General features: G+C 38.3%; 1 protein-coding gene and 1 long non-coding RNA gene across 3 annotated transcripts; one reads left to right on the top strand and one right to left on the bottom strand.

Annotated features, from left to right (window-relative positions):
- Positions 1–377: 377 nt before the first annotated feature.
- Positions 378–15,414, bottom strand: zgc:91910 (Zinc finger protein 706-like). 2 transcript variants are annotated; one of them, XM_051936353.1, is made up of 4 exons: positions 15,324–15,414; positions 13,448–13,589; positions 5,922–6,064; positions 378–1,255 (listed from the first exon to the last, which is right to left on the bottom strand). In XM_051936353.1, exons 2-3 carry the CDS (start codon positions 13,580–13,582, stop codon positions 5,969–5,971), a joined length of 231 nt encoding a protein of 76 aa, XP_051792313.1. In that variant the 5' UTR covers positions 13,583–13,589; positions 15,324–15,414; the 3' UTR covers positions 378–1,255; positions 5,922–5,968. The 2 variants fall into 2 exon arrangements, with proteins under 2 accessions (XP_051792313.1, XP_028674715.1); XM_028818882.2 differs by having other exon boundaries at positions 378–1,261; positions 5,941–6,064.
- LOC127530161 (uncharacterized) lies at positions 1,115–6,139 on the top strand. The gene is made up of 2 exons (XR_007936674.1): positions 1,115–1,255; positions 5,922–6,139. It is a non-coding gene; the product is annotated as an uncharacterized LOC127530161 (long non-coding RNA).
- Positions 15,415–26,058: the final 10,644 nt, after the last annotated feature.

Below are 26,058 nucleotides of genomic sequence, written 5' to 3'. Positions count from 1 at the left end.
GGCTACTGATGGCAGGATGCCACCATCCCACTTTTGTTCAATTAAGGTCCACAGTGGGCAAGACTTGGTTTGTTATTCCTTAAAAAAAAAAAAAAAAAAAAAAAAAAAACAAACACACACACAAACCCCTCCAAATGAACCAGCACTAATGTGTTAATAACGGTACTGACACAATGTAGCAATATTGCTTTTATTTTATTTGAATACAGTACAAGTTAGTAGTCATTAAAAATTAGAGAAAAAAGTGGGATTTTGAAAATAGTGATATGTACATAAAGGTCAAATACACAGGATTCGAAAGCTGCTGAGGTGTCTATCCCTGCCATAAAAAATAAAAATCTCAGCATAATAATCCTTTTTTTAAAAAAAAAAGAAAAAAAAAGAAAACAACACCCTTCGTTAGCCAGTCTTGAAATTTACACTACAAGTGTTGGTACATCTACAACTTTGAAGCAATGTTTTGTTTTTCCTTGGTTTCTCCTCCTCAGCATGGGTCTGCTATGGCTGGGTCCCAGTAGTAAAGTTAGAAAGAGAAGTTTGAATTGTTTTGAGTAGTACAAAGTAATTGCTCAAAAGGCAAACCGTCACCATCAGCATTAGCCCTTAACTCCAACATTTCACTGAATTGGATGGATGCATAATATACTCATATCAAAGATACAGAACACCACATTTCCTGGCAAGGATAGACCCCTCTCCTCTTCACATTGAGGTATTTTAAGGTTTTATATATATAATTTTTTTTTACTTTGAACTAATGTTTGTAAAGACTTCAAATTTTACTTGAAAATGTAAAATAATTTGTTTAACGAAAATAGTCTAAAACATCTGTATGACTTTAAAATACGTTTTCCATTTTACTTCTAGTGATAGAAAGATCAATATCAAAACATTTAGTCCTTATTGTTGGGTAAGCAAAAAAAAAAAAAAAAAAAGGCGAGGACGACAGAATTGATGCACAACCACCAAGAAAACCTGTGGCTAATGCAATACTAAAGTAGATTTGTTATTTTGGCAGCATGAATACATATACATTTGCCATTTAATATCCATTTTTTTAAAAACTAAATCTTCAGTAAACAGATCCACAATCTGTCACCCCCCCTCCCAACCCCAAGGGGAAAAAAATAAAATAAAATAAAGCACCCCGTCCATTTGTCAGAAGACAGATGCAAGTGGTCATCTCAGATCTGAACTTGAATCATAATAATCTGTTCATGTTTGGTTCAAATGCAGTCTTCAGAATCTGTACAAAGTTTGTCTAAAAAGAAAAGAAAAAAAATCAGATTTGAGCACATAAAATGAAAAGCAAAACTTCATGTTAATGAATCAATGTTAACTTTGTTAAATTAAGATATTAGAGTTCTCTTAAATGGCCTTGCTCTCATATTTCCCCAAGTTCCTTGGACTGTGAAGTTTGAAATTTTAAAACCTAAGGTAGAAGCCAAGACTAAGTTAAACAAAACTGTAATTGGTGAATGGTATTAGCAAATTGTCCTTGCACTCCACTAATAATGCACTGAAATTTGACTCCCCTTTTTATTTAAGAGCTTTTCTGACACTACTTTTAAAGGCCCCATTACATCAGATTACTTTTCCAGTGATTTAACTATAAATTAATTTGCATATTCTTAGAAAGTTAGAGGATAATAGGGGTGTGACGATGCGGGTCCGTTCCACACTCCCATCTGACTACTGGGAGCTCTTGAACCTAACACCATCGGTAATGTCACCGAGATGAGCTGACAAATCGGGACAATTTTCAAAAGAAGCCAGGGGATATTTCCAAAAAGTGCCAATGTGCTTTTATGTCAAAACAACAGTGTCTAAACAAAGTGCAATGCATCGTAGTTTAAATAAATATTCCATAAAACAAGTGCAAAGTGGGGATTAAAACAATAAATAAATCCAAGGTTAAAATCAGAAGTTAAAATGCAGTCTCTCTTATTACGATCACAGCCCACCTCAGTCTCTCATTCTTCCCGGCTCACCCATTGCTCCCGCAGCTGGCGGAGACCCAACAGCAATGAGCTCTTTTCGGCCAACCTCCGTCTTGGCTTCTTTACGGACATCACTGCCAGACCGTCCAAGGTCGGCTCTCCTCCCTTCATCCTTCGCGCTCACGTAGTCGCTCCTCAGATCCCTCGGGAGGACACCTGCCTTGCTTATCCCACTCCAACAGAACATTCAGTGGGGCAAACTAGACCCTAGAGTGCTACAAACAAACTCTCCTTTGCGAGGCCCCAGCTTGTGCGGTCTTCCTTACAGATGGCCAGATCCTCTTAAGCACTGCTCTTTCCCATCCTTTAACCTCCATTATCTTCCTATTTTTCTCGATACATCTATCTATCTATCCCCCTTTTCCTGGTGTCGACCCGTATTATACACCCCTCCCCGCGCCTCATTAACTCCCCGCTGTTATGCAATCGCGCCCACGGAGAACGACACCTCTATGTGGGTTAAAACCTGGTCCTTTTTTTTTTTGAAGCCACGGACCCGCTATACCACAAGGGGTTGCTCCCATGGCTATGTCAAACAATCTAATATACCCCAGTAACTCAAACTACTCCATGTGGTCACCCTGACATGTTTGATTATGTCTCAAGTTGTTGTCAGATTCAGACAGCGAGATACACAACCAATAAGCATTCACCAGGAATGAATACAATACAGCTGTGAGGGATAAGGAATGTGGGGTGTTTTGGACCTTGAAAATAGAAAAGAAGCAGATATGATGCTTTACATACCACTACAGAATGCAAAAAGGAAAAATGGCCAGAGATTGTGGTTGAACTCCCCATACTTTTAAACTCTTCAAACAGTATCGACTCTGCTAGGTGGAACTTTATTAGCTCTCAGAGAACGGGGCAAGCATGTCATTCTTTGAAATAGTGAAACCATAATGGAAAATCAAACTGTCAGATAATCTGACATCCCTTGTGATTAACTAGTGATACATATTTTATATATACATACACAGGGTGATTCTAATGGGTGGGGTGCCAAGTTATGATGTACAGTAATCTCTCGCTACTTCGCGGTTCACTTTTCGCGGATTCACGACTTCGTGGATTTTATATGTAAGCATATCTAAATATATAACGCGGATTTTTCGCTGCTTCGCGGGTTTCTGCGGACAATGGGTCTTTTTACTTCTGGTATTTGCTTCCTCAGTTGGTTTGCCCAGTTGATTTCATACAAGAGATGCTATTGGCGGATGGTTGAGAAGCTACCCAATCACAGCACACAGTTAAGTTCCTGTGTGCTGCTGATTGGCTCAGCGACGGAGTGCTGCATTAACCAGGAAGTCTCATCTCACTCATTCAGCATTAACGTGCTCTTGCTACTGCATTCAGGGGATTATCACCTTCATTGTCATCATTTTTACTGCGCAGCATATTCATCACGTCATATATAGCTACATGTACTTCGCTATACAGTAAGTGAAAACTTATCTACCGATTTCATATTGCTTAGCAGTTGTCCCTATTATTAATAGAGTAAAGGGTTGATTGTAAACAATACAGGGAGGGTTTAAAAACGTCCAAATACACGTTAAATAATTAAATAAAATATGGTGTCCCTACTTCGCGGAAATTCAGTTATCGCGGTCGGCCTTGGAACCTATCTCCCGCGATAAGTGAGGGATTACTGTATTACTGTCTTAACTCTTTTAGGGCGGATGTCGACTTTTGTGGACAGGAGGGGTTGAAGGCGAATGTCGACAAAAGTCGACATCCAGGGATAGGGGGCGACAATCAGCTGTTAATGGCAACAAATCTCACTGTCACGTCACAGGCATTCCCTCTGTGCTTGGAGGAATGGTTGACTCGGCAAATAAACATTGCGTGTACGTGAGTTGCGAAATGTAAACAAAGGCAAGATGGCACCGACATGTGAAAAGGCAGCGAAGCAAGTGCAGAAAAGAAAACACTCGGCAGACGATGTTTTGCGCATTATCGCGGAGTCAGACTCTTGATTTTTCAGAATCGGACTTTATTGGCAGTGATCAGGAGATCGAGCAAGAGAGTTAGAAGCAGGCATCAGCTGATCAGACACCAGCCGATGCCGCGTGAGCGGATCTGCTGCCAGTTGAGTGCCTTCGCGCAGCCGATGCATCTACGGCAAGGTTCGCATGGGATAAATACACAGACATTGATCCGTTGAGAGCCGATCTGGCTACCGGAGTTTACAAGACGGCATGGCTTGCTGTTGGACACGACAGATCACCAGCTGCTGTACATCAGGCTGCTCTCTCCTGATGCTGCTTTTCAGCTACTGTCAGACGAGACAAACAGGTAGGCAGAGATTTTTTTTGAATCGCGGGCTGCGTTTGCATCGCATGCTCGTTTTTCAAAGTGGAAACCCACAACGAAAGACGAGATGAAGCGCGCTGTGGCATTACAAATAGAGATGGGACAGAACTGGTGATATAACTTCAGGGAGCATTGGTCCAAACGTGTTTTGTCCCCTGGTGGCTTAGGTACGTGCTGCTGCAAAGTTTTATTCACTTCTGTAATAAACAGAAGCAAATCCCATGGGGTGAGCCAGGCTATAATGCCATACATAAAGTTCATAAAGTTTCAGAAGATGAAAAGAGGTGACGATACGGTTTTCATGCAGGCAGAATACTTGGTGGCAGTGGCATGGCATGATGACAAATGGGTGACTTGTCTCTCTACAGTACACACTAACAATATATGTTAGAAAGTGCAGCAACAGACAATTGAAAAATAGGCACCAAAGCAACACATATTGTAAGGAGTGCAATGTGGCAATGACTGAAATTGGCTGCTTTGAGCGAGATCAGACTTTGCTGTGTAAAATGTATGTGATATGTATGTGAAATCAGAGTATGCAGGCTCATACAACATGCAAGACAGTAACATTTGTCAAAAGTAAATATTTTTTGTTGATCTGATATGTTAAACAATTGCTTTGTGTTCTTTTTTTAAAAAATGTTAGTTTTTGGAAAAATATTCAGCCCTGGGAGAAAAGAAACAAAAAAAAAATTAGCCCTAAAAGAGTTAATGAAGCAATCGCATGTAAGCATGGCACAAAAGGAATCGCTGTTTGGCAAACGGGTCATTTCAAAGGGACTATGGCTGCCTCATTCCCCGGACATGTCACATCCAGATCTCTTCCTTTGGGGAGAGCTGAAAGTGTACAAGAACATGCCTCGTACACTGGAACAATTACAGAGAAACACTGAAATTGCTGCCATCACCCCTACAATGTTTGCAAATACCTTTGCCAATATGAAGTGCCTTGTCGATCTGTGTTTGCAAGGCAGCGGCGACCATTTCCAACACTGAATGTGATTGGATCGTTTACACATCTATCAAGGAATGCATTGTGTTTATTTCATTTTTATCACTTCATTATTATGCAAATAACATGATAAGTCTGGGCCCTGCACATTAGAATCTCCCTCTGTGTGTGTGTGTGTGTGTGTGTGTGTGTGTGTATATGCCTTTATGTATGTATATATACACACACGCACACACATTCAGGCAACAAGATCAGCAATTGAGGTTGTGAAGTTTGACGTACACTTCAACTAAAAGTTGTGTAACTGGATTGCAAAAGCTAATGTCACTTTACTGAAGCTGGTCTGCTGCAGTACATAGTGACAGTTCAAACAGGAGTTCTTATTGTGAAAACTGCACAGGACTTGAACATGGATCCCTATCATGATTGTATAGCAAGGTATCGAAAGCTTAAGCATAACTAGCATTTTAGCAGCAGAACACACTTTAGTTGACAAAATGGCATGTGACTAGGTGAATCAGAAAAAGGAATGTTTGTGTATAATGTTGAGATTTCTTCATCACATTAAAAAAAAGGTATAGCTGGGACCAAGCACATAAGTAGCATCCTTCAGTGTGTATATACATATGTCCCTTTGTGATTTCAGAAAGGGAACATTTTTAAAATTACCTCAAGCCTGTTTGTCATTTCCTTCCATTTAAGCCTGTACATCCACCAATTCCGCTGGCATAGGTGACTTTGGATGTTTGCTCTCAAAATGCTGCTTAAATGTCTTGGGATCAGGCATCTGTGTCTGAAGGGGGAGGGGAAAAAAAAAAAAAAAAAAGTAAAGCACCACCTCTCTGTAAATCATTTGTGCTCTTAAAAATGCTTTAAAGTACTTTATTTTACAACTATTCCGAAAAAAAAAAAAAAAACATTTGCACAATGGCATGTTACAGGCTTCTTTAACCCACTCTGAAGTATTAAAACAACTCCAGACAGATATCTGTACTAAAATCATAACATGTTACATTAATGCCCTCTAGTGCTATAATTGTGTACTGTATCTGCTCCTAAACACAAATGAAAAACGGCACATTAAGGGAAAAATCCCAAAATTATTATTATTTTTTTTTTTTTAAATCTGTTACTTGCCAAGTACTACAACCAACCAGTGCCAAGAAAAGTTTAGATTCCCGTTTTTATGGGAAAACGTTCTTGACACAATAAGCTTCTAAGGGGACCAACGCTGAGCAAATATCAAACAATATGAAGACATCCGTGAACAAAATTTCAGTTTACTGGTGTCACATTATCTACATGTTGCTAAAACATTGCTAAATAAGCCACCTCCAGAAAATCCTCTTGTGAAGTGCTAGGGAATACATTCAAATGAGAATGATCATTTCCCCTCCCCGAGAAGTGGTTCATTTAAAAATAAAGCAAGAACAATTTTGTAAAAAAAAAAAAAATTTGTGGCCAAAGGCCTGGAAATCTGACATATGGATTATTCGACACAAGTAAGTTGTGATTTTTCACTTGGATATTGTTTGCAGTTTTTTTCAGCACTGGTCCCCATGGTTGTCTATTCCATTAAATAACCATCTCTGTTGTCCATAAAAACAGAAGATTAAAATTATTTTTTTGATTATTACTACAAATAGAATAAGTGGCAAAAAAAGGAAACATTTCTGGTGCCACAAAACCACCAATTTACATTAAAAAAAACATAAAATTTAGTGCCAATTTACTACCACATTTGGGACACTGTCATCAGTTAGCTGCAGTATTTCTGCTGTAATAGTTTAAGGATTTAATTGGAACTGCATGTGTCAAGGCATGACTGACTGGCCACTACTAAGAGACAATAACTGGAATATAGCAAATAGTCCTGTACAAATAAAAAAAAATCCAGTGAATTAGTTTATAATATAGTTTACAATACCCTGACTTTTCAACGACAGCCATATAACCTGCGCTTCAGAACAGGTCATCCACCTGAAGCAAAGCATGTCTGGGCCCAGCCAGTACTTGGACGGGAGACAACTTCGGGGAAAAAACTTGGGTTGGTCCTGGAAGAGGTGTTGATGAGGCCAACAGGGGGCACATGTGTGGATTCCAATACCCCAGTGCAACGACCAGGGCATGGTGCTGTAAATATGGCGCGGTCCTTCAATTGAGAGGTTTCACCAAGGTCCTGAGACTCTGTTCATTAAAGATCACTGGACACCTTTGTAAAAAGAGTAGGGTTTATCCCGATATAATGGCTACACTGCTCATCATGACCCTGTCCATTCTGACAGCAAATTAGAGATGGAGGAGGGCTAGGGTCTCTCTCATCCCTTCATTACCTGAATGCTAATGTTGTGCGTACTGGCACAATAATGGCTGTTGTTGCATCATCCAGGTATGTGCCACACAATGGTGTTGGTTGAAGTGGTTCCCCTCTGTCTAAGTGCTTTGATTAGTGAGAAAAGACCTATATTAAATAATACTCCACTGCACAACATCTTAAATGCAACTTGGCTAATTTCTTTAGCATTTTATTATCTGTCTAAACAATTACAGTGTGATATTCCATTAACTGGATTTTAGAAGTGTGAAACTTTTACTTCAAGTAAAAGTTAGGACTCTGTTGTAATGCTGCAGCATTGTTTTTGGTAAAGTATTCTACTGAAAAATTTGTTCTTTGATGCACTTACATAATTACATTCAAGTTAATGATTTTAATTAAAATTTGATATGTGAAAAAAATAATAATTTAACTGGGCTGCCACCCAGATTAATACCCTCATTTCACTCAAGAAAAAAAAAAAAAAAAAAGTCCCCGTTTTCAGTATTACAAAATTAGGCCTGGCAGGAACATATTAACAATTATCAGCCTGAAGGACAAAGAATATTAAAAATGTACTAGTCTTTTCTGTCAGATTCAGACAGATATCACAACGAACAAAAATACCTGACAGTAAGTTTAGAACAAAGTAGTCTTTCACTAAAAGGTGAATCTATTTCTTAAAACTGGAATCAGTCTTTCAAGATTCAGCCTCAAACACATGAATAGCAAATTATTGTAGCATTTAATGTGCCATGTCAATGTCTATTTTTGATATCTGTAATTCAGTTTTTACTAGTGATATGTGACACTCTCCACACGAAGATCTGCCGAGTTTTCAATTACAGGTCTGTAATTACAACATTAAAAATAGGATCCAATAAAAGATGCAAAATTAAAATTGTCAAATTGAAAACTCCACTAAAGTCAATGGGACAGATGATCGTGTGTACATTACATCAGGTAACTAATTTGCATTCTAATTAGTTAAACTTGTAAACTGATGCTTTTCTCATTTAACTATTCTACATCTCCAGAAAAAGAAAAATAATCATTAGGATTAGTCAAATATAGGCAGGTAAGTGTTAAAACTGTTTTCCCATTTGTAAAAACATCCACAGAAAAATATTAAGAATTGTAATTTGCAAGGAAACCAGCTGGCACAAAAAGAAAAAAAGTTGCAACAGCGGTTTTAATTCAGTAGTTAATCACATTTTTTTAGTGAATTACAAGATATGTATTTCAACATTCAGCTTGTTGCATATTTTTATTTATCATATTACAGCTTGAACATAGACAAAAAAATTCTCAAAACTAGCCTTCAGTGTCCCCACACTGCAGTTCAGACTTTTTCTGAAGACAAAGCTGCATTAAAACACCTAGTTAAAACAAAAGCATTCAAGAGGAAAGTACAATCAAGGGCTTACTTGCAAACCTGGAGGCACAACATAACTATTGTGTTTTTTAAGGGGTTAGGCTTAAGAGACAGCCCGTTTTACACTGCAACTTACAATGTCTCTTGCAATGCAGAATAATTTTAAATCGCTTTAAACTGGGTAACAACTTATTTGATACGGATACTATTCAATTTGTGGGAATCGGCCAATATGCAAAGCTGTTCTTCCCAGGTAATATTCTCATTAAAGACAGCACTTTTTCCCAAAACTGCCTTGACTGTATACATCCCTGTATATGCCCCCCAAGTAACATGTGATGCTTCAGGTATGCGATTTTCTACATAACGTTCATGCACACTCCAAAACGTCACCTGTCCACATATGCAAAACTAAAAACTAGTATCATATGGGCTTTGACTCAATTACAACAAAAATTATCACAAGTTATCAATAACAAGAAAATCAATATTCAGCGGCTGACTGGATTGCCCTGATGACACCAAACAAATTTTGCAGTGAAATCAAACCGACAAAAATATGCAAACAAACTGAAAGAAGTTGTGCCAGGCAGAGAAATACACAATTTTCAATGGCAGGAAGTAAAAGTTAGATCCATTAAGACAGCAGTTATAAAAGTAGGAAGAACAGGGAGGTGGTTGAGGTCTTGCACCGCATTTACCGAAGCATGCAGAACAGCTTAAACCTTGCCAACATTTTTTCTTGTACATGTATGAGGGACTGCAAGGAGTCGAATTTAAACAACATCCAAAAGCACCCTCTGTGCAAAGCATATCAGAATGCAATACATTCACATAAACTGCCATATTGTGCAAACTAGGATGTTTCCGTTTTACATTAAAGTCGCTACATGATGTAGGAATGGGAGAGTGTGTTTAACTAATGTTTACAACTCATTGCTTCTAGCCCAAAATCACTGTGTATTTGCATTCCCCAGCATAGAACAGTTTGAGTTGGGGCCGATAGTCCTTGTTTAATTACTAACTGGATGTTTACAATTTGTTCATTTTTGAAGTATTTGCCAAAATAAAGTAAAATTGAGGATGTCTCATTTTTGCAGTGACTAAAACAGAATATTATACTACCTTGAAAGCAAAAGCTTGAGTGGATGCAATGTCAAGTCTGTTTTATACAGATTATACATGAAGTGCAAAGTGTACAATTATGCACATATATAATTACCAAAAGCAATTTGCATCTTGCAACTGCAAAAATATGAAACATTTAACACAATTTAAACTGGTAAAAGCTGGTAATTGCTAGTCAAGTCGCTCAAGTATCACATGTAACTAAGAAAATTGAGAAGCTTATTTTTCTTACCGATTTTTATAGAAATTTTGCAAAAAGTAATAATAATAATCATTTTATTTATATAGCGCCTTTCCCATGCTCAAGGCACTTACAGAATAAATAAAGAACGGCAGAATATACAGTATATAGTATTGTACAAGCCAGATAAATAAATAAAGATTAAGACAGTAAATTCTGAGAAAAAAAGACAAAATAATTGATGGTCTAGCACACACATACAGGTTACATTAGCATCTTGACAGAGAAGTAAACTGAGAGAAGGGTAATAAAGTCAAGTATAGCTAAAAGCCTTCCTGAACAGATGAGTTTTGAGTTGTTTTTTTTAAAAGAATTCATGGAGTCAGCTGACCTGATTAATTTTGGAAGGTCATTCCAGAGTCTGGGCGCTATACAGCTGAAGGCCCTGTCACCCATGGAGTGTAGATTAGTGAGGGGCACAACAAGATTACCAGAATCAGAGGACCTTAGTGGGCGGGCAGGCACATAGTGATGGAGGAGGTCACTGATGTAGTTTGGTGAGAGGTTATTTAAAGCTTTGTAGGTTATTAGTAGGATTTTATATTCGATTCTGTAGGACACAGGGAGCCAGTGAAGACGGAGCAGGATGGGTGTGATGTGCTCGCTGCTGCTGGTTCGTGTAAGGACTCTTGCAGCTGAGTTTTGAATAAGCTGGAGCTGTGATATAAGATTAGAAGGGGCACCTGCCAGTAGGGAATTACAATAATCGATGCGGGATGTGATAAAAGCATGGACAAGTTTCTCAGCATTAGAGAAGGAGAGGAAGGAGCGAACACGGGATATGTTACGGAGGTGAAAGTAAGAAAGTTTCTTAATGTGATTTATGTGGGCGGAATAAGTGAGGGAGGAATCAAAAATGACACCAAGATTTTTTACAGTAGAGGCAGGTCTGATGAGATCACTGTCAAGATGGACTGGGAAGGAGCTCATTTTATTAAGTTGCATTTTAGTCCCAATTTGCAGGAGTTTAGTTTTATTGCAATTTAATTTTAAAGAGTTCTGCTCCATCCAGATTTTAATTTCACTAAGGCAGGTTGTGAGCTGAGAAAGCTCTGATGAAGTTCCACTTTTAACATTGAAGTAGAGCGGAGTATCATCTGCATAAAAATGATAACCCAATCCATAACTATGGATAATATGGCCAAGGGGAAGCATATAAATACAGAAAAGCAGAGGACCGAGGACAGAGCCCCGAGGGACTCCTTGTGTGACTGGCGCTGAGCTGGATCTGCTGTTGCCAAGACTAACAAACTCTTGCCTATCAGTCAGATAGGACTTGAACCACTGGAGGGCAGTGCCAGAGATACCCAGCATGTTCTCCATTCTGGACAGTAGGATGTCATGTCTAACAGTGTCAAATGCTGCACTGAGGTCTAACAGAATTAATATGCTAGTTTGTCCAGAGTCTGCTGCCATAAGCAAATCATTGGTTACCCGTAGCAGAGCAGTTTCACAGCTGTGCCGCGCCCTGAAACCAGACTGAAAGGGTTCCATCAAATTATTAGAGGTTAGGTAATTGGTGAGTTGGGAAGCTACAACACGCTCAAGAACTTTTGACAGGAAAGGTAAGTGGGAAATAGGCCGGAAATTGTTAAGATTGTCAGCATCAAGGCCAGACTTTTTTAACATTGGGGTTACAGAAGCAATTTTAAAAGTGAGCGGCACAGAGCCAGTGTCAAGGGATGAGTTTATTATTGTTGTAACAGTCGGGATTATGGCATGAAGGCAGGATTTAAGTAGTGTGGTGGGGATGGGGTCCAGTACACAAGTAGTCGGCCTCATCTTACAAAGCAAGTTATTAACAGACGCAGATGTGACTGGTGAGAACTTAGAAAAGGAGCTGGATGGAGTGGGAAAACAGGGAGAGATATAAACAGATGATATATTTATGTTAGTTGAATTATTTAGATCTTTAATTTTGTTACGGAAAAAGTGGAGGAATTCCTCACAGACTTCAGTAGAAGAGGTAGTTGGACCAGATGCGGGTTCGAGTAGTTTATTAACTACAGAGAACAAAACCCTTGGGTTATCATGGCCACTTTCTATTATTCTGCCATAATGGATGTTCTTGGCAGAAGTTAGTGCTTCTCTGTAAGCTCTTTGGTGGTCAGAGAAAAGTAAATACAATTAAAACAATAGTTCATTGTGTTAATGCCAAAATTATTAACCCTGCAGGAAATATGGTTATGACTAGGTGACAATTTACACTAGATAAATGCAAAATTATCCTAGCAGCATAATCTGTTTATAAAAACATTTTCCAACACAATATTATAGCACACTTTCCTTCTGCCTTTGAATTATACATTGGAGATGATACAGTACTAATACATTTTCCATAAATAAATAAATTAGAGACTTGCGTGCTGGAAATCATTTTGTGGTACCACAAAACACATCCTGTGTCTAGTTAAGTCTGAAAGTAAATAGAACTGTGTACTCCTACAGTAGATGAACTGATATTTACTTAGACATTACTGAAATGCAATAACTATAAACTGAACTTTGTAGCAAATCCTTTAGTTTTAGTGAAAGGGGCTCTGTGATGGTACCCATTATAAAACTATTACATTTATTTGTGAGGATCTGTTGATCTTGATGTTGGAAATAAAGATTGGAGATGCACTTGTTGTTCACGGATTTTTTTTTTTTTTTTAATATAAACTATTCAATTGACAACCGCCCCAGGTGTTCACCAAAAAAATACCCTCAGTACAGTAATGTTTATATGTTTATTGCTACCTTGGACAACTAGCTAGTTTTTAACACAACAGTTTACACATTTGATAGTCTACTGCATTATTTTGCTCTGTAAGTTGCTTAGTGATATAAATTGCACATTGACATGAATTTTGTATAAGAACAATAAGACCCTAAACAATCTGCAATAAAAGAGTAGCCCAACTTAAAGTAATGTACACTTGTATATGAAACACTGAACTAGATCATCAAGCTATATTTGTGAATATCTCAGACAAAAAAAAAAAAAAAAGGTACCGATAAAAGGTTTGTTTATTCACATTTGCTAATATATACCACTTAAGTTTGGAGTAAACATTTAGATTTACAGTAGATCAAGAGTGTATAGTTCCCTTCAACTCAAACAGCTTGTTCTCACCCTGCAGACAGGACACGTGAAGACTAGTGCTGCTTTTGCAGCAGCCTTTTGGTCATTTCCTTGCTGTTTTTTCTTCTCTGCCTGCCTCTTTGCATTTTTCTGCTGGGACTGAATCTTCTGCTGACCACGAGCCATGGCGCTACTGTAAAAGAATAATACATCTCTAAATCAAGGTAAGCAACGTCTCTGAAAAACCCCATGAAGTGAATGGCACTATAATTCTGACAAGTGGACACGCATGCAGTCTGCAGCAAAAATTAAAACTGCACATCACTACATTGTGAAATACCAAAATATGGAACAAAATAATTTCTGCTATAGTGCACATAACAACTATAAACCACACTGAAATCACAATATTATCCAAAGACTAGCTAACTAGTTCCTTAAAATACTTCTTTCATATCAAGGTCATCCATCACAAAAAGAAAATTACAAAATAAGATGCAAAAATCTGATCTAATTTACTCAATTCACAAAACCTTTGAACTGTCAAATTCTGTATAAAACATAACACTTTAATGTAAACACTGGAATTGAAAAACACATTAACATTTTCTTCAATGTACACTACAACTAAGCAAAATCTACAAAGTTTAAACATTTTCTTTAATCTTCCTGCTACAACCCATTGCTCACATTTTACAGACAGGTGGACATAAACGCACGGTTGGGATTCCATATTAAACCAGACAGGTACTGTATATAAAAACGGTAACAGCGTTTTGACCAGTTAGCACCATATGGTTGCAATCGAGGAAAATGCTTCAGAAAATACATCCTGTCAAAGGTAATGCACTGTGCAGTAAAGCTGTGCTTCTTTATTACGATCCCATCAAAGTATGAAAACTAACATTTCCACATTAAAAATATGGCAGGCAAACTATAACGGACCGAAAAGATGATTTAAAAAAACGGCCACTAAAGTTCCACTATTCTGTCGTGCGAATACTGCGTTTTTGAGGTGATAAACAAAACAACTGGTGATACGGTAAAAAGTCACGATACCACACTAAACGAACCACGCAGAGTAACTGATTTATAACAGGCGTGTATTTTAAATCGCACCAATGCAATTTACGTATCAGATTATCTATCTATCTATCTAATCACAACGAATGACCATTCTAATCCGAATAGATGGCCAACCTGGGTTTGAAACTGCAACCATATGGCTTTGCTAAGACACTGGCAAGTCGGGTTGTATCACGGCTATTATACGCATTTAGTAAACAAAATGGCTATATGCGCTTTCTAAAGTGACAACGGTGTACATCATGCTAATTCAACGAATTTTCTCTTAAAACGCAAAATAATATTCCAGGCATTACGTCACTTGACATATGGAAACATTCGAAAACGAGCAAGTTCAAAGATAAAACAACGACATTGCAAGTTAGAAGCGGGGCGGACTGTTTGTTTGTTTGGTTGGTTGGTTGGTTTAATCAGGGGGAAAAAAAAAGAAAAACGACAGAGCCTATTCTATCAATTTATTTCTTCTCTGGTCCCGTTTCTGCCAAGCGTTAACAGCTCTAATGACGGCATTTCCGCGGTCGCATTCGGCTGTAAAAGCATATGAAAATGGGCGCAGAGTCGGTAAAAGTCTTGCTTGCTGGGTACTTTTAGCACAGCATCCCAGTCTTCCGATTGGGTCTTACCAGTATACAAGCCCGTATTCTTAACAACGCTTAAAAACGACAAGATTAGGTAGGCCCCAACACCGACATATTGGACCAGGGCTTTTGAATGACCTCTTGGTTTCCGTGAATTCAATACTTAAATTATCTAAATCTTGCCCGTTATTAAACAGAAACTGATCGTTCTTTAAAGGGCTACTTTTGGTTCCCGGACCGCCCACCCCAGACTGGCATCTTACCGTCCGGTCTCAGCGAGTAGGTACCGCCGTCCTTTCTTCAGCGCGTTCTCAATGCGGAAAACCAATAGTTCGAAAGAGCTTATAGAGGTTGCGAGCGCGCCCCTAGCGGTGTGGCGCGAACATACGACTCGGCCAATTGCACGCTAAGTTTCGACTTCAATTGCACAACATTTGTTATGAAAACTAAGCAGTTACTTTATGTCTTTCCCTTTTTTTTTGTTGCCTTGCTATTTGTTTGGCATCAATAAAAATTGATTACAAAAAAGTTCACGTATTTTAAATCATATTTCTACTAAATTATTTGTTTCTATATTACTTTACCCCAAAACAAACATGTATTTTATTGCATTTTATCCATCTGTCCATAACATTGAATGGATAATTTCATTGTAATTATATTTTATTATTGTATTAATCTGATATAATTGTGTTATTACATAGCATTTGAATTAATGTCAATCATTTGACCCTTGTAGTTTGTCAGATGGAGAAATTACTCAGTAGCCTGGAATTTTAAGGTGTTCCTTGGAAAAATCACAAGACATGCATGAATATGAGCAAATCGATCTTCACATAATAATCTTTCTAATGTCTAATGTTGAAAATGATTAATACTGGTGTGCCGCCTTCCTTGTTATGTCTACATAGTGATAAGCACATCATGAGTCAAAAATAACGGTAACAAAACCCTTGTGGTGTAGGATTTAAATAGAAAGGGACTGGTTCTTAACCCCAGAGACAGAACCAGCCCTTCCAGGACAGAAGTATATTACAGGAGGCACTCATTACATTGTACTCATTGGACCAACATAAGACTCCCGTCAACTCAACTCAGTGCTCAGATTTGACTCTTAGGCTATTGGAACTATGAGGCATCAACTTAACCAATTCACTAGTGTGTCATGCACAGTGTAGAAGGGATCCTGTGAAATCAGCTGTTGTGCCCACTTTCATGTTCATAGTTAATTGGATATAACTGCTATTAAATAAAATGCTCTTTTAATAGCCTATTAGAAGCTGGGCATGATATCAGTTTAGTGAATCGATCACCTCATTTGATTAATCTAATCTAGATCGTACTTATGCTTTTGCTTAATTTGTCATTAATAATTATAAGTACATAATAATTACTTACTATTACTATTCTTGTTCAGACTATATTTAATATACAGTATACTGTATTTGGTATCGAAATTTCCGCTCTGGTTCTGCAAGACTTGAGTAATTAGTTTCATACCAAAGGCCATCAGAATTCTGAATGCAGAAAAATGTCTAGTTCCTGTTTAACCAGTGTCATTCCAGTGTACTACCTCATTTTATGCCTTGTATACTAATATTATACTTTGGACTTTTTTAACAGCACCTGCACTTTTCCTTCTGTTTACTGTTACACTGCAGGGCCATCTTACCAGCATCATAGGCCCCTGGGCAAAGTATTGCGCGGTGTCCCTGTATTGATAACAAAACAGAAACATACATAGGCATCGGAAACATTGTGGGCCCCATGCACCTGGGACCCCCAGCCAGTGCCCATTGTGCCCATACGTTAAGACGGCACTGCAATCCTGTTATGTGTTTTGATAACCTTATACTTATAAATCATTCAATCCAGTTCAATGCTGCAAATTGCCTCTGTACAATATCTTAATTATAGTGCAATATTACTTTATTCTGGAAGGTTTAAATCTGTTATATGGTTGTATTGTTTTTTATGGTATTGTTTTGGTCGCACTTTGTACCTTGTTGTATGTTGCTGAATGTTGCATTGGAACTCAACGGAAATACGTTTTGTCAACCATATTTATTAAGCGCAAATGTAGTTACATTAAATAAAAAAATAACTGTATTTGTTTCTGCTACACATTTTATGCACTAAATTTATCTAATATACATTGTAATGGAGCACAGCTGATTAATGATCCTGGCATCCTTGGTCTCTCTCTCCGTGTGGCATTTGTCTATTCTCCTCATGTTTCCATGGGTTTCTTTTCACTTTTCCAAAGACAGGCAGGTCACATTAACTGGTTAGTCTAAGATGGCCCTGTGTGTGTGTCCAAATATGAAAGGGACTTACTATGGACTGACTTTCCATCTAGGGTTGCTTCCAGTCTGATTTTGATTTGATATACTGTACTTTGTTAATCCCTGAGGGGAAACTGTCTTTTTGCGTGATCTTTGGGGGTCAGAGCACAGGATCAATCACTATACAGATTGAATTTAGTAATATAGAATGTTATGCTACATTTTAACAGGTGATAGTTTCTGAAAGTCAACAATGCCAATGAGGCCTGGTACTCAAAAGCAGTGGGTGATTTGCAGTGTATCTGAGATATTATTGTAGTAGCATTGCATCATGACTAGACTACATAGTCTAATATTAGCAGAGGATGATCCTCTTAGTTCTGTTGCAATGAACAATGGAAGTTTAATTAATCCACAGCTAGTGTTGTTGTATTTTGGTTTTTATTGCCTGTGCTGTCAGCTCATTGTCTTATTTGCTTGTTATCATGGGCACATCGGTAATTAACGATGTACAGTCATCTTTCTCTCTCCACATTTTATATGTGCAGAAAATATGAGGAAAAAATATGTTTTTTCAATCTCTGTGTAACATACTTGTTAACACAATGTTAAATCTTCCATCTTAATCACACATTCTTGGAAATACTGCATTAAATCATATAAAACTTTCTGTCACTGCAAGGAAAACTGCAGCATTTTTATGCATATTGGGTAATGCTTCTTCTAGACAACCTGAAACTGTTGTTCATTGCAGTAATTAAATGTATATGACAATAATTATTTAACTAATTAAGTTGCAGGGAAATAGGAATTATCAGTATTACATTTTACACGAATTACTTACTTTTCTATGATGATAAATTGAATATAATTATTTTAATACAGTGCTATGATTCAGTTTAAATCAAGACAGACTTACATCTTTTGTAATGGTTCCAATTTATATGTTTGCATATACATTGTCACACACTTGCACATGGGAGGCAGCTAAAGGGTTTGAATGAAAGTAATTCCAAGCCAGACTGGGAGGTAGCAGAGTACAGTGGCATAGTCGCAAAATCAAAGAAGCCACAGAAAGGTTTGGGGCAGCCACCTGTATATTATTCCCTGGCTGCAAAAATGGTTTAAAGGTTTGTACTGATGTGTACAGATTGGAGTCCAGAACAAAACTGAGGGAATGGAGGAAAGATGGCGGCTTTAAAGGTCAGAAGGATCTTCATCCATAGGCTTGCACCTGGTGCCGGAACCAGGAAAGACATCATCAGGGCCAGGTGGAATTTCCCATGAAAAAGCACGAGAAAGAGTTGGTGCACTTCGCTACCTCCAGGTCTGGCTCGGAATTACTCTCATTCAAGCCCTTTAGCTGACTTCCATGTGCACGTGTGTGACAAAATGCTTTTAATTTCCATAACAGACTATATGATATGTGTGGGTATTCATCTTATAACATTAGCCAAAGTTCTTTGTCACTAAGTCTTCCTGATGGAAGAGGTTTAGGTTTATTATCCAATTTAGTTTCCCTACCCTGTCTTCAAGACACACTATAATGACAGTTACTCTTAGTATGCTGCTAGTCTTGACATGCTGCTAGTATGCAGCTCAAGTGCAGTTTAAAAAACAGGTAGCCTTTATACTGTGATTGAGGGAGTCATCTCAGGATGATTTCATGCTGAATACATAGATGTAGATGACCCAGAGATTCACAATGATACCCTTTTACCACCCTAGACCTACCTACACAGGTCTTGAGCTCTTTCTGCCTTCTAAAAAAGTACCAACAAAGTGTTTGTTTATTTTCAAAGTTTTATTTTCATATCTTTAGTCTTAGTTTTTATCTTGACTCTGGCTTCTTCCTACTGCCACTGAGCCTTTACCCTAATCTCTTTTCCATCTCCAGATTCAATGTGTACCCTGCTGCGAGGCAGCGTAAACCTCTTTCCTGGGAGCCAATTCTGTCCAAACCTCTGTACTCTCTAGATTCCTCAGAAAACATATGACTCTCAAATGGCCACATCTCACTGATGCTTGTACTGGTACCCCACTTTTTACTCTACTGGGGCACCATGCAGACATTGGGAGGTTCCTGTCCTTTTAACAGACCTTGCAATCCCACACTGGTAGGACTTTCTCTTGTACAATATGTATCTCACTTTCCTCTGGATGGATCTCTTGGAGTTTCTCTTTGCCCTGCATTACACTTGTCACTCCTTTGCCCCTGGTCATCCCTTCACACTATCAACGAATGACCCATATTGTATTAAATTAACTGCAATGCCCATAGTCTGAATTATCTGCAGGTTTCAGTTACATTTACATTAGTATCTACTAGATATTAAATCATGAACAACAGTATTGGATTGGTTTCTGGTGACCAACAATTCTGTGGTAAAGGATGTCAGAAAGTCTGTGACAAAAGAAGAGCAATTTTTTTAGGTTGTTGGGTGTAAAACAATTTTTAAATCAATCTCTGTTCTGGAAGAGTGACACAGTTGTTAGTATTACTTTATTGAGACCATGGGCTTGGGTTTAGATGGTCAGCTTCTGGGTGGAGTGTTCATAATCTCTCCATACCTCTGTGTGTTTTTCCCACATATCCTAGTCTCCCACTAGATACCAAGGATTAAAAGAATAGATTGGTAATTTTAAAGTGGTCCAGTGAGTGTGAAGGTAACTGTGTGATGAATATGCTACTAATCTTGCATTTGGTGTTTCCAGGCTAGGCTCTTCGCTGCTGTGACTTAATTTTTTTGAATGGTCTTATTCAAATATAAAGTCACAAATGATGTCTGTATTATTAATTATATAAACCTCTAAACCTTGTATTGACTGTTAATGTACAGCATACTCAAGAAAATGTTTTCAGACTACTTACCAGATAGCCAACGAAGAATCATGCTGTGATTTCAGAAATCTAGCACTCTTTTAATCTTAAAGCAACATACGACTTTGCAGTGATATTCATTCAGTATGTACATTGATTGGCTAGTTGACAACCACTGGCTGTATCCTGAGGATAGGCTCCTGCCCTCCTGTGACCCAGAATGGGTTTAAGTTGGCTCAAAACTGCATGTGTTGCATGAATTGATTGCTATATAGCTGTCAGACAGTGATACATTCACTAACCACTGTTAGCTGCATAGGAGGCAACAAAGATTATAGATGTGATTTAACATTTAATTAAAGGATTAACTGGAAATTTGTGGGTACTGAAGAAAACAGTTTTGTCAACAGCAGGTGGATAAACAAGACATTGTATGTATTTCTTTATTCTTGTTTATAGTGTTATTATTGTTGCATGTACAGATTACAATGAAATTCTTACGTGCAGGTGCCAATTAACATGCAACAAGTTGCCACAAGTTAATTGGTGAATAAAACTACTTTACTTCAAAGCATTTGTCTTTCTTATCTTAAATAGCTTACCTTACCTTGAAACTTCTATCTTCCTTACATGAAAAAATCTAAGAACACATTTGTCATGATACTGAAAATGCCCAAGTGCTGATGTGGATGAATTAGAACCATTATCATTTAATAACCAAGTTGCTATTTAGAATATAATAGGAAGAGGCAACCTTCCACATTTAAGAAATATCAAGGAGGTAAAAATTATACAAAAATGGTTCCTTTAATAAATCCAACAATTCAAGGGAAGGATAACTATAGGGAGAAAAAAAGTAACAACATAAACAGAACAGAAACAAAACATCAACTATCTTTATGGGTTTTTGCCAACAAGAATTGAGTGCCTGTCTGTCCATGAAGTTTGGCAAACCTGCTTGCCCATCTGCTGGGTACTCAGAAGCAATGAGCACATCCCCTGTCTCTTCCTCTCTTGACCCTAGCCCCTGTCTTCCCTTCAACTAAGACTTGAAAGAAGAATGTTTAAGTCAAACCCCAGACTCAAAGGTCTTCTGGCTCTAAGGCAACTTTAAAACCTTTCTTGATGTCACCTCTGGTCAAGCCTTAATTCTATCCAGAGTCAGGGATTAACATAATATTGCTCCTCTTACACTAGGCTGGAATTCAGTCTAGTGACTTTTGGTATCCCTGCAGGCCTAAGATAGTTTTTTGTGTTGGGTGCTCTGAAAGAGACACAGCTGTAAGATGTTTGATTGATTAATAGTCAATAAGGTGGCAATCCAAAAGGTCACCATAATAATGTGGGAATTGAAAAAGAAATTTTTAATTTATCAGTTTTTCCCCTCAGCAATAATCCATTGGTATTTAATCCAATTATTTGTCAAGACTCCTCCTTTATTTACCTTACCTTTCTCTGTTTTAGGAGGCAGGTCTCCGGCCTTTAGACTTATATCAAGTTAACTGATGCACACTTGTTTTAAGAAACAGAATAATTCACTTTATTAATATACACAAAGATTATTGAAGTATGATAATTGCATACATACTGCTCAAACAAATTAAAGGAACACTTTTTAATGAGAGTATAGCATCAAGTCAATGAAACTTCTGGGATAGTGATCTATTCAGTTAAGTAGCAGAGGTGGTTGTTAATCAGTTTCAGCTATTTGGGTGTTAATGGAATTAACAACAGGTGCATTAGAGGGGCAATAATGAGATGACCCCCAAAACAAGAATGGCTTAACAGGTGGCGGCCACTGACATTTTTCCCTCCTCATCTTTTCTGACTGTTTTTTCACTAGTTTTACATTTGGCTACAGTTAGTGTCACTACTGGTAGCATGAAGCGATACCTGGACCCTACAGAGGTTGTGCAGGTAGTCCAACTTCTCCAGGATGGCACTTCAATACGTGCCATTGCCAGAAGGTTTGCTGTGTCTCCCAGCACAGTCTCAAGGGCATGGAGGAGATTCCAGGAGACAGGGAGTTACTCTAGTAGAGCTGGACAGGACTGTAGAAGGTCCTTAACCCATCACCAGGACTGGTATCTGCTCCTTTGGGCAAGAAGGAACAGGATGAGCACTGCCAGAGCCCTACAAAATGACCTCCAGCAGGCCACTGGTGTGAATGTCTCTGACCAAACTATCAGAAACAGACTTCATGAGGGTAGCCTGAGGGTCCGACGTCCTCTAGTGGGCCCTGTGCTTACTTGCCAGCATTGTGCAGCTTGATTGGCATTTGCCATAGAATACCAGAATTGGCAGGTCCACCACTGGCACCCTGTGCTTTTCACAGATGAGAGCAGGTTCACTCTGAGCACATTTGATAGGTGAATGGGTCTGAAGAAGCCATGGAGAATGTTATGTTGCCTGTAACATCGCTTAGCATGACCAGTTTGGTGGTGGGTCAATGATGGTCTGGGGAGGCATATCCATGGAGGGACGCACAAGCTAGACAACGGCATCCTGACTGTCATTCGGTATCAGGATGAAATCCTTGTACCCACTGTCAGACCCTGTGCTGGTGCAGTGGGACCTGGGCAGTGATATTTCAGTTCTGATATTAATTGTAGTTTTATTTTTTATTTTATTTTATAAAATTTTTTATTTTTATTTCGTTCTAGTTTTCAGTAAAGTCAACAATTTTTATTTTTATTTAGTTCTGTGTTTAAAATTGTAGTTTTTATTTTATTTAGTTCTGGCTTTTTTATATAATATTAGTACAATTTTAGACCACAAATGCTGGCCTACACATATTTCAATGCCAGTTATGTTTCGGTCAACAAAATACACTCACAGTTCATAATGCTGTTAAACACAGCTTGACTATCAATGATCAAACAAATTAAGTGGCCTAATGAGCATAGTCCGCAAGATCAAATGTTTCAACACAAGAAACCAGTCTGTGCAAGCACATTGCTGTTAAGCTTTAAACAAGCACACATTTTGAGAGATTTTTTCATGTTGCAACGACGTCCATTGCGCAGATAGCCACACAGTGAAAATATTCGCTTGACGAGCGTCTGTAATGCAGGTGCACAGACAAGGTCCTATCCACTGGTGCCAGCAGACTACATGTTGATGATTTCTGCTGCCAGTACTGAAGCACTGACGTGCAGTGAGGTTCATGGCTGGTGTGGCAAGGACTCCTTCAGAGTCAGATTTACAAATATATATGTAGCTTATTCACTATTCAATTAGCAGCATGCACATTGACTACTAGTTATGTTTCATATTTCATCAGCAGTCTTTACACACACATAAGTAAGGTACATATTTGGCTAAGAAAGACCGTTATATTTATAGCGGCAAGAGAGAGCGGAGAAAGCGCATTTGCTCTGCACCCTCCATGTGTTCTAAATTTGTCTTTGCAATTTCACAATTCAAACTCATTCGATACAAGTGAAAGGAGTTGTGTACAAAAAAATGGATTTCAATTTTGACCTTAATTGAAATATTTAGTTGCTTTTAAAAGCTTTTAATTCTGATACTTTAATCAATTTTAATACAGACTGTTCAACAAAAGGATGAGGAGGAGGTTAGGTCAAGATCCAGATTAGGACGCAAGTGTAGCCATGCAATTGGTGGATAACAAGAAAAGCAAAAGAATATTTTATTTAAGGTCAAAATTTAGTTTTTAAATATTGAATTTTTTTTTCTTAGTCTGATCCCATTTTTTATAAAATTGAAAACCGTTTATGGTCTTATCTTTATTTGTAAATGAAGTCCATGCACCTATCCTTCTCCACGAAAATCTCTGTCACTTTTTTGTAAAAGTACTCCTTACTTTCCTTTAGTTTTAAAATTCTTAACCTTCCATTTTCTCAGTCAGTCGAAATAAAAAATTAAAGGACCGCAGCAGTGCACTTGACTTTCTGATATCGCTAACTTATTGTTGCCAAGAGTCTCTGCATAGGACAGTAGCAACAAGCACTTGTTGGGCTTCAGTGCGGCACAGTATTGTCTGTCTCAACTTGTGCCTTTTCACTGTCCTTTTTATGTCCTATCAGCAAGACTAAATATGTCACACACATTCATAAAATATATTATCTAGACTGTGGAAAGTCAGGTATATAAGAAACACGCGTGCAAACATTATATTGCCGACATACAGAGTGACAGCAACAGGCACGTGCCAATTGCATGCATCAACCCAGTGTTGAGGGATAACGCTGTCCGAGATGAGGCTCGGCTCATCTTGTAGCTGCCGTACCTTGCGTTTCTCCTCTGTATTTGATCAACAAATGAGCAAACTCTGCGATTTTGACTATAAAAATGATCATAATTATTAGAATCATACAGTCCAGTGGACAAATTTATTTTATGTTATCATTATTTATTTATTTATTTTTTTACTTTTCATGATGACAGGTGTGACCGCACGTCCCTGTATGAAGTGCAGTCAAGGTACCAGAGAAGTGCCAGACTTCCACTAAGCACTGATCCAGCTGCCCTCCGAGACTCTTTTCTTCTTCTCGCACGCTACATTTGCTTTTATTATCATCTGCACTGTAATTAAAGTATTTCCACACGTTACTTTTTCGCTTTCTACTCACAAACACGTGTGCAAAACTCGCCATCGTCACTCACACATGCTTACTGCTTCAAGCCGACGAATCAGATGTGCACAACAAACAAACAACAGTCTTTTAGGGAAGTGGAGCCACATGACTATAGCAAGCCTAAGGTACAAGATCACCAACAGCGCAACGTAAATGAACGCTCAGGGTGACCTACAAACAACCCCTCTGCATGACTGAACCAGATTGAACGAAAATGCTATTGCTATTTTTTTGTTTTACTCAATTTTCGTTTTAGTTTATTCACATATCACTAATTTTTATTTTTATTTAGCTTTAGTTTCTCTGTTTGCCTTAATTTCAGTTCTCATTCTTGTAAAACGATAAACAATATTTTTAGTTCTAGTTTTCGTTATGAAAATATCACTGGTCCTGGGTTCCTCCTGGTGCACGCACGACAATGCCCAGCCTCATGTGGCGAGAGTATGCAGGCAGATCCTGGAGGATGAAGGAATTGATACCATTGACTGTCCCCCACGCTCGCCTGACCTAAATCTAATAGAAGGCATCTGGGACATTGTTTTGGTCCATCTGATGCTGCCAGGTTGCACCTCAGACTGTCCAGGAGCTCAGTGATGCCCTGGTGCAGAACTGGGAGAAGATTCCCCAGGACACCATCCTTTGTCTCATTAGGAGCATGCCCCAACGTTGTCAGGCATTCAAATAAGCACGTGGGGGCCATACAAACTACTGAGTAGGATTCTGAGTTGCTGCAATGAAATTTTGGCAAAATGGACTAGCCTGCCACATCATTTTTTCACTTTGGTTTTTGGGGTGTCTTTGAATTCAGCCCTCTGTAGGTTGATAATTTTCATTTCCATCAAATGATGGGGCATTCTTTCGTTCCTAACACATTACCCAGTCCATACCAGTAGGGCCGTGGAGTCAGAGTCGGAGACAATTTTGGGTACCTGGAGTCGGGGTCAGAGTCGGCAAAAATGTACCGACTCCAACTCCAAATAATTTGAAATTGTAATGAAAAAAAAAAAAGCAAGTTCAAATGTCCCATTTCACAAACAAGTCATAATTAAGTACTTCCCTGATGTAAGAATAAAGCCCATTGCATAGCTGTGTTACTACTAGTGTGAAGTTCAGCTGAGCTATTATACAACCTGACATTCACATATTGTAATCTGGATTATGGTATATTACAAAAAGTGTTTTCATTTTATTTCAGATATAATGTGTTTAACAAGTTCATTTGAGTGTAAACAAGTGTAATGATGTAGGTGTAGGTGTGTGCTATGGCCTAATGTGTGTTCAGGGGTTCTGT

Source organism: Erpetoichthys calabaricus, chromosome 14 (assembly GCF_900747795.2).
Source record: "Erpetoichthys calabaricus chromosome 14, fErpCal1.3, whole genome shotgun sequence".
Classification (NCBI taxonomy): domain Eukaryota; kingdom Metazoa; phylum Chordata; class Cladistia; order Polypteriformes; family Polypteridae; genus Erpetoichthys; species Erpetoichthys calabaricus.
This window is presented reverse-complemented; position numbering and strand designations above follow the sequence as displayed.